Below are 10,000 nucleotides of genomic sequence, written 5' to 3'. Positions count from 1 at the left end.
AGAACATTGCGTTTCATACATACAGGCATTGAGTGCGTGCGACCTAGTGGTAACTATACGGGACTCAGTGTCTCAGTCTCTACACGAAGACACCAAGGAAGGCACACCATGGATCAGACCCTTGAATCTCAAGCCTCCATGGAGTGCTCCGTCAGCTCCTCACTCTTTGTGGCGATAACCTTTCTGACCATGGTCGAGGGCGTGTTGACCCTGTTTATATACATCAAAGAGCGGCGTTTGAGGAAGAGAGAGCCGAGCCCTTTCGTGTACAGTCTGGCCGTCAGTATCACCCTGCTGTCTGCGCTCTCCTTCGCCTTCAACGTCAGACTCCTTTCGCGTTCGTGTCCAAACGACAGGAGTGTCATGTGGTGCGTCGTGTTGAACATTCTCCTGCGGTACCTGCACGTCGTCTCCTGCCTCTGCGTGACGTGTCTGGCGCTGTACCGATACCTGTACCTGTGCTGGCCCCTCCGCTACCCGATGCTGGTCACCAAGCGCCGCTGTTGCTACGTCACTCTCGCCTGCTGGACGCTGCCCTTCGCCCTGGTTGCGGTGCCGTCTGCGATCGACGGTCAGGCTCCGTGCGCTGACATGCAGGTGACGGTCTCCTTCTATGCCACCTACGTCGTCTTGTACATCCTAGGCGCCCTCGCCACCTTCGTCGCGTACCTCCTGGTGGCGCTGGAGTTCAGGAGGAAGCACCACAGAGCTTCGCCGAACGCAGACATCGCCAAGTTCGACTTCCTCGTGAAAGTGCGAACGGAGAGGTGCGCGCTCCACGTCTTCGTCCTCTACACTATCTTATCTCTCCCTCACGTGAGTACCTGCGTCTGGCATTGCTTGAGAGATAGTTTAGCGTGTATGTTTGTTTGTATGTATGTCCAGTACGTATGTATATATGTATGTATATACGTACGCCTGTATGGATGTTCGTGTGCATGGATGTCTACTCTACATACTCTGCATACATGACCGAAATCTTTCTTCCAGATCATAATGGTCGTCGTGAGCATGACCCAGGTCGAGATAGCCCAGATGAACAGGAACATCCCGGCCCTCCTGCAGCGCCTCCACCTCCTGCTGTTCCTCCCCTTCTACGCCTGGGCCAATCCCTTCTTCCGCGCCGCCCTCACCAGCTGGGCCAAGAGGACGTGGTCGAGGATGACCTGCGGAGACGGCGAGGGCGACTTCGACCTCCACAGCAACGGCACGAACGGGGACTCAGCCGAGAAGACGGAGAAGTTGCGGCAAGAACCTTCTGTCTGAGTTGGGGCGGGGCTTGTCGGTCAAACATGTACACATACATATACATGTGTGTGTGTGTGTGTGTATCGTTCCTGTAGACTGTAGGGGTTGATCATGTGTGTATGTGTGTCGTTCCTGTAGACTGTAGGGGTTGGTGGAAGGGCGTGGAGTTTAGGAGGGGGAGTGGGGTGAGGGAGAAGATGGAACGGAGCAATCTGTGGTGGAGGAGTTGAGTTTTCCACGAAGATGTCTGTGAAGATTCTCTCTCTCGCTGAATTGACAGAATTGTTTACCTTTTGTATATTTTCCCAAAGGTTTGATGAGTCACAGGCAAATTATTCATCATTAGCTTCATAAATTTCGAATCCCAAGGGCGGGTATGTGATTCGTCCCACCTCCTGCTGTACCATTGAGCTGATAAGTCCCGTATGACTTCATTGTTGTGAATTGTACATTGTGAATAATGATGTAAATTGTGATATTTTGTAATTAGCATGTTTTTTATATGTATATACCCGAAATGTGCATTAGCATTTATGTAAATAGGAGGAAATCCATTTTATGATTATTGGTATGATAGCATGTTTTTTATATGTATATACCCGATATATGTATTAGTATGTATGTATATATGAGGAAGTGAATTTTATGATTATTGGTATGTTGGTATGAGGTGATAATTGATATGTAAATATACAAAAAAAAAATATTTTGAAGAGAGGAGAAATTGAATTCAAAGTGGATGTGTTAGGAATCTCTTCATAGGTTTAAAGAACATGGATGCTAGTCTTTAGATTAATTGGCGAGACATCTTTTATATTGTGAATGTAGAAAAAGATTTAAAGTTACGAAAAGATGAAACGCCATTGATAACTATACGTATATATATATATATATATATATATATATATATATATATATATATATATATATATATATATATATATATATATATTATACCCTATTCTCTCTTAATCACAAAGGACACGTACACACACACACACACACTCACACACACACACACAAACACACACACACAAACACACACACACTACACAAACACACGCACACACACACAAACACACACAAACACACCCTACACACACACACACACACACACACACACACACACACTCACTCACACACACACATATACACAAACACACACACACACACACACAAACACTCACACACGCACACACACACACACAAACACCCTACACACCCACACACACACACACACAAACACACACACACGCACACACACAAGCACGCATAATCAGTCGCCAGAACACTGATTTCGCAACACGTGGTTTTTCCCAAGCAGGATAACCCTTATCTCTTGCTGGACGTCGGGGTCTCTCTCTCCTCGACGGCCGTTCTTGTTTCAGAAAATCGTAGCTTAGTGTGCTGCTTAGAAGATGATAGTAGTTATGATATATGTACAGTGCGCAGATGCACTTAACCAATCTGCGTATATACAGTATATGTGTGTGTGTGTGTGTATATATATATATATGTATATATATATATATATATATATATATATATATATATATATATATATATATATATATATATATATATATATATATATATTATATATATATATATAATTATGTATGTATGTATGTATGTATGTATATATGTTATGTAGGCACACACACACATACACACACACACACACACACACACACACACATGTACACACACACTGACACGCACACGCACACATACGCACATAGATCTTTTGTATGTGTGTATGCATAAGTATATGTATATACACACACACGCACACGCGCACGGATACACACACATACATATATATGCATACGCACACATATATATATGTGTGAGTGTGTGTGCATCTAAGATGAGAGATATGTCTATTATACTTTGTTATCATTATTATTATTGTCATAACACTTGCAAATATATGTAAGTACATGAATATGTTAATGATACGATAATTTGCCTAGTGTAAGTTATAATGCTCAGGAATTACCGATTAAGAAAAGGAGAAGCGTAGATGAAGGGGGGGGGGGGGGAGAATGCTACAAACTCAATCACTATAACATGTAGAAAAGTATGAATGAAAATGAACATCTTCACCATACGAGAGATGTATCGGTTTCGTGTATATCTTCGTCAGTCACTATCATTTTTGATTGAAAGACTCGGTGCTTCAATTATCTGTCTGTCGATCAACTTGATTCAGATTAAAGCAACAATAAAACCTAATTTGCTGTTCTGAAATTGTATTAATTGTGATCTTGCATTGAGGTTGGAGGTGGGAAATATATATTTTGAGGAGTGTATATATCTTAGAAATATAAAAACGCTAAAACTGTGAATATTGTTTTTATTCTATCCTGCTTTGTACAGACCAAACTAAAAAGCCGTCACATAAAAAATATTCTTCGTCAGTTTCGTCCTTTTCCTTCTCCTTCTCCTTCTTCCTCTTCCTCTTTTTCTCTTTTTTATAATTACGCAACACTGATTTTAAAAAAAACATAGGGAGAATGATAACCTCATATACTTGGAAGATTGCGCAACACGGATCTAAAAGCATAGGAAGGGCGATAAACTTATACACTTTTATTGATTACGCAACACGGATCTAAAATCAAAAGCAGAGAAGTGATACTGACTAAAGGACACGAAATCCCGTTCTAAAATTCCGGATAGGATGTCTGTTGAACAAGCTGTCACGTATTTAGGGTTTCTGTCGTTTATTATTATCATCCTACAGTTCTTGGTAAGTACAGATCGGAAGGATAAAATTGTCAGACTATGTATGTACTAATTAAACCGTACTATTCAAGGAAAAATGTATGCGTCCGTGTTTGCGTTTGTTTGTTTCAGTGTGTGGGTGTGGGTGGGTGGGTGTGTGTGTGTGTGGGTGTGCGTGTGCGTGCGTGTGCGTGTGTGTGTGTGTGTGTGTGTGTGCAGGGGTGCGTGCGTGCGTGCGTGTGTGTGCGTGTGTGCACCGAACCCACTTTCGGGGGGAAAAAAAACAAGATACGAACAAAAGCAAGAGAAATACCACTACTTTATCATACAACTCCCACCCCCTCCTCCATCACTCCCTCCTGACAAGTGGCCGCCGCGTACAGTAGTACCCTCTTCTCTCTCCTATTAACGTCCTCGATACATTCTGCATGACACTGTTGCTTGGCTAGAACGAAACAAAATACCGTGGGATTCGAAAAGTTTCTCCGATACTCCGTGTCTTAACTGCCAGTTTCGTAAGGGTCTTTTTGGTGAAAAAATGCTAGTTTGATTGATATTTACGGTGATTTCGAGTGTCTTAACTGCCAGTTTCGTAAAGGTCTATTTTGGGGGGAAAATAATGCTAGTTTGATTGATATTTACGGTGATAATAGCCAAGTAGAAAAGGGTTAATTTCACCGACTAGAAAGCATCGACCGGACAGTGCCATTTGTAGTATAAAAATAGTATTAATGAGCTTTTGTATGATTTAATAGCTGTTACAAAATTGTTGTCAATGCATGTCAAAAGTTAGTGAGAAAAGCGTCATGTTTGAAGTGTTATTTCCTTGTTTAGTGAGTTCTTCGTGTTCTGGCTAGTTAGAGGATTTTATTGAAGCATCTGACGAATTAAAGTCATTTATTGTTTCAGTATAGTATATTATAAACGGTATATTATATTATAAACGGTATAGTATATTATAAATATTGATTTCAACATCAATACGGATTCAAATACATTATTAAGAAGATGAAAAAAACAACCATAACCTGATTTTTTCACATATTAGAAGAACCAGTGTTAATATCAATACCTGTATATCATATTTTTCTTCTCTAGCCACCTTTATTTTTAAGAACAGTGTTATAATCGTGATTATTAAGAAGAAAAAACAACCATAAACTGATTTTTTTTTTTTTTTTTTTTTTTTTACATATTAATTAAAAGAACCGGTATTAATATCAATATCTGTGTATATCCCTTTTTTCTTCTCCAGCCACCGTTATTTTTAAGAACAGTGTTATAATCGTGTACATTATTAAGAAAATGAAGAAAAAACAACCATAACCTGATTTTTTCTTTTCTTTTCTTTTACATATTAAAAGAACCGGTATTAATATCAATATCTGTATATCATTTTCTTCTCCAGCCACCATTATTTTTATGAACAGTGTTATAATCGTGAACATTATTAAGACGAAGAAAAAACAACCATAACCTGATGTTTTTCTTTTTTCTTTTTTTTCTTTTTTTTACATATTAAAAGAACCGGTATTAATATCAATATCTGTGTATATCCCTTTTTTCTTCTCCAGCCACCGTTATTTTTGAGAACAGTGTTATAATCGTGAACATTATTAAGATGAAGAAAAAACAACCATAACCTGATGTTTTTTCTTTTTTCTTTTTTTTCTTTTTTTTACATATTAAAAGAACCGGTATTAATATCAATATCTGTATATATCCCTTTTTTCTTCTCCAGCCACCGTTATTTTTAAGAACAGTGTTATAATCGTGAACATTACAGCGGGGACTTTCGACACACCTCGCTCGTCTGCCGGTGAGATGTCGTCGACCGTGCCAAGAATATAGTGCATTTCCACATCATCTCGGGACAGTCACACCATAAGATACCGTGTGACAAACAGGTTATTGTGGTATTTGTTCCGTGTGGATGAACTGAGGTACTGTCCTTTATTTTCTAAATGTTTGGAAAGTATACTGTATTTATTTATTTATTTTTGTTAGTGGATATTGTTTCTCCTGAGGAGTATTTGCAGTGAACGTCGGGGAAATTTGAAGTTCTGTGACACTGCGCCAAAGGTTATGTTAAATTTGTGCAATTTGGACTGGGAAATCATTTTATTAATGTGTTCCTCATGTCGGTCTTAAAAAGAATTGGTTCTTGAAAAACAAGTTACGTTTACATTGCATTTTAAAGAACAAACACAAGGAATTTTCGACGCTAATGTAAGAAAGAAAAAGCTCTCTAAGTGTTCTGTCAAGGATAAATAATGGATAGCAACCCCTATATTCATCCCAAATATGTGCCGAGTACAGCAGTAGGGAATATGTTTCTAAAAAGTGTGAACAAGAAATTGTTTCTGGGCGTGGATTATGAACAGGCTTTGGGAGATCTCAAGATGAACTGTCCCCTTGTTCCTGCCCTTTATATAACACTCAGTCTCCTAACGATGAGTGAGTGTGTACTGACGATATTTATATACATTATGGACCGACGTCTGAGGAAAAGGACACCAAGCCCTTTCGTGTACAGTCTGGCAGTTAGTATTGCTTTGCTGTCGGCCATTTCTTTCATTTTCAACGTCAAGCTTCTCGTGTATTCGTGTCGGAACAAGCGAACCACGGAATGGTGCGTCGCTTTGTCTATTCTCCTGCGGTACCTGCACGTCGTCTCCTGCTTCTGCGTGACGTGTCTGGCGCTGTACCGATACCTGTACCTGTGCTGGCCCCTCCGCTACCCGATGCTGGTCACCAAGCGCCGCTGTTGCTACGTCACTCTGGCCTGCTGGACGCTGCCCTTCGCCCTGGTTGCGGTGCCGTCTGCGATCGACGGTCAGGCTCCGTGCGCTGACATGCGGGTGACAGTCTCCTTCTATGCCACTTACATCGCCCTGTACACCTCAGGGGCCCTCGCCACCTTCGTCGCGTACCTCCTGGTGGCGCTGGAGTTCAGGAGGAAGCGCCTCGCCTTGGCTCTCGGGGGCGACGCGGCGAGGGGCGACCGCCTAGTGAAAGTCCGGACCGAGAGATCCGCGCTGTCAGTCCTCGCTCTCTACGCCGTCCTGTCCCTCCCTCACGTGAGTACGCAATCCGCCCCCGACTCCCTTGCCTTTGAACCCACATCAATACTGCAAAATTCAGACCATAAATGATACGGCATATCATGTGAATCTCAATTTCCGAATCTTACCATCCACGATAGCTTTGAAACCGCGTGAAACCTAACTCGAACCCATACCTTAACGCAACATACCAGACATAAATCTCCATTTCTCATCCTCCCATACTTTTAAACCTTTGAAGACCACTCGCATCAGAAAAGAAGCCGAACCATAGATTAATACTATCAAAAGTCTCGGTTTCCAGATTATAATGTTGCTGGTGACGCGTATGGGCAACGGTCGAGCATCCGCAGTTAACCTAGACAGCGCCTCACTGCTAAACAGGCTCCACTTACTGCTGTTCCTTCCCTTCTATGCCTGGGCGAACAAACTCTTCCGCACCGCCCTTATTGCTAGGGCCAGAAGGATGCACTTTCGAAAGTATAATGCCGAGGACCTCTGTCTACGAAAGAAAGGTAGGGATAGGGTGAGCGTGGTGAATCGTCCGGGAACTACGGTAAGTCACAGGCCGTTTATAATCATTTCGTTACCTACGTGTTGTGTAAACCGACCCAAGTTATTTCGTGTTCTGGTTGATGAATTTGCAGGAGAGGAATGCAGCACGTGTTATGGCCGAGCTGTTGCATGTAATGACAAGTGACGTTTTGCTCGACGAGACTGGTGTACTGCATGTAATGGAATATTCTACTTGGTGACAAATATGGCAATGGGCTTGTTGCCTGGCGGATTCTTTTGCTGCTAGGCCATGCCTTATGACTGTAAATAAATGTGCTTGCTGAAGGCATATACACATGCATTTATACATATTCATATATATACTATATGCATGTATATGCAAACCCATATCATATGATTGTATACACAATTCGCGCACTCACACACACACCTGTAATAACTGGAAATAACTGGAAAAGTCACTAGAGAAAACGTTTCCACACATGAACCGTATTCATGTTGACAAATGTGTAAAGGTATGAATGAGAACGAATATCTTCACAATACAAGAGATGTATTTAACCGGTTTCGATTATATCTTCGTCAGAAATACATGTATTTCTGACGAAGATATAATCGAAACCGGTTAAATACATCTCTTGTATTGTGAAGATATTCGTTCTCATTCATACCTTTCCACGTCTCCACACATATCTAGGGGAGAATAGACTAATCAAGATAACTGAATGAGTATACGACCACCCTGACTGGACGCAGCCTTTCCATATATCAGCCTCAAATCCCCGCCGTTGCAGCTGACTTAAAGTAATTACTTACCAAACAACCAAGGCTAAAAATCCTAAATTATCGATAGCACCTTTTGCTAAATGGAGCTTTTGAAGTGCATACCTATAAAACACCTTTATGCCACATTCCTTTAGTCATATGGATTTCAGTGTGACCAAATAATGCTCACACAGACATACTTAAGAATGAGGCTAATTCTATCAGCTCGAAAATCTATCACTTGGAAAAGAGTGTCAGCGAACAACCTCACCCACGAAAATGAAGCTAACATCCCACATGATTATACAAAGGACCAAAAACATAGCGTCTTTTTGATCCAACAAACCCAGTCTTCAATGAGACTGAAAAAAAAGAAAAAAAGAAGGGTATAGATGTAATTCCTTTGTATCTAAGGGGAACCTTACACCAGAAAGCAAAACAATAATTGATGTTAATTATTTGCTCCGTGCATTTTAATAATCAAACTGAAATTTAAATGTCGTACAGCAATAGGGGAATCATTGAATTAATTAGGAGTGGCAGTATCAATGATGACAAAAGCATAACGAATTGATATGTAAATATATGATAATAATTATCATTCAGCCTATTTATAATGAAATAAAGGCCAGAAGTAATAAAATCCCAAAAGTCGAAAAAACGGCAAAATCTAGCGTATTACAGCTTTTTGCGAGAAACGTCGAAAAAAAAACTTTTCGCTTTTTAAAAGGTAAATGGACAAACTTATATTTAAACTATATAATATGGGTTGACATGTAAATATATCATCATGTAGGGACATAAACTCATATTTAAACTATGTAGCATGTAAATATAGCCATCATTTAAATACACAAACTTTTATCTATATTATATAACATAATATTCTAAAAGGTTTACATGTAGATATATCCATCATATAAATTATGATATAGTTTTCTAAATGGGTTTACATGTATATATATCCTTCACGAAAATACACGAATTTAAATTTAAACTCTATAACATATTCTAAATCAATGTTATATTCGAACTCTATAACATGATATTCCAGATGGTTTTACATGTATATATATATATATATATATCTATCACGAAAATACACGAATTTAAATTTAAACTGTATAACATATTCTAAATGAATATGTTATATTCGAACTCAATAACATGATATTCCAGATGGTTTTACATGTATATATATCTATCACGAAAATACACGAATTTAAATTTAAACTCTATAACATATTCTAAATCAATGTTATATTCGAACTCTATAACATGATATTCCAGATGGTTTTACATGTATATATATATATATATATATATATCCTTCACGAAAATACACGAATTTAAATTTAAACTAGAACATGATATTCTAAATGGTTTATGTAAATTATTTAACATGTAAATATATCCATCACGTAAAAACATCACAACGAAGAATAAACATAAATCGTGTTAAAATCCGTTTACAAATCGTATTTTCTACGGACGTGACTAATTTTCACAAAAATGGAAAAAAGGGGGAAGTTTTTTTCAGAATCGTTTGTAGTGTTATTAATAGCTTGCGTTACGGATATGGGAGGGTCGGTTATTGAAAATTCTTTCCTTAAATAGAAGACCGAAAAAACATGCGCCTTTTTCAGTTGTTTTTTCTTTTTTTCCTTCTTTTCTTT

The 10,000-nt window shown here is 39.3% G+C and overlaps 2 protein-coding genes across 8 annotated transcripts in view; both read left to right on the top strand.

Annotated features, from left to right (window-relative positions):
- The window catches only part of LOC113826025 (olfactory receptor 6E1), a 2,031-nt gene extending 79 nt beyond the window's left edge, over nt 1-1,952 (top strand). Inside the window, exons 1-2 of the mRNA XM_027378890.2 lie at nt 1-816; nt 991-1,952. The exon at nt 1-816 is cut by the window's left edge and continues 79 nt beyond it. Coding sequence (XP_027234691.2) covers nt 109-816; nt 991-1,266 — 984 coding nt within the window. The 5' untranslated portion in view covers nt 1-108 and the 3' untranslated portion in view covers nt 1,267-1,952. The remainder of the gene's footprint in view (nt 817-990) is intronic.
- A 3,192-nt stretch (nt 1,953-5,144) lies between these two features.
- Nucleotides 5,145-10,000, top strand: part of LOC113826083 (olfactory receptor 1J1-like) — a 16,332-nt gene continuing 11,476 nt past the window's right edge. For 5 of the 7 annotated variants that reach the window (XM_070119515.1, XM_070119513.1, XM_070119511.1 and 2 more), the window contains exons 1-2: nt 5,310-7,058; nt 7,348-7,558. In XM_070119515.1, the coding sequence (XP_069975616.1) occupies nt 6,252-7,058; nt 7,348-7,558 (1,018 nt within the window). In that variant the 5' untranslated portion in view covers nt 5,310-6,251. Of the gene's footprint in view, nt 5,255-5,309; nt 7,059-7,347; nt 7,559-10,000 lie in introns of those variants that run through there. The other 2 variants (XM_070119516.1, XM_070119517.1) reach the window with 2 other exon arrangements.

Source organism: Penaeus vannamei, unplaced genomic scaffold (assembly GCF_042767895.1).
Source record: "Penaeus vannamei isolate JL-2024 unplaced genomic scaffold, ASM4276789v1 unanchor292, whole genome shotgun sequence".
Classification (NCBI taxonomy): domain Eukaryota; kingdom Metazoa; phylum Arthropoda; class Malacostraca; order Decapoda; family Penaeidae; genus Penaeus; species Penaeus vannamei.
Note: the sequence above shows the minus strand (reverse complement) of the source record. Positions and strands in the feature narration are given on the sequence as shown.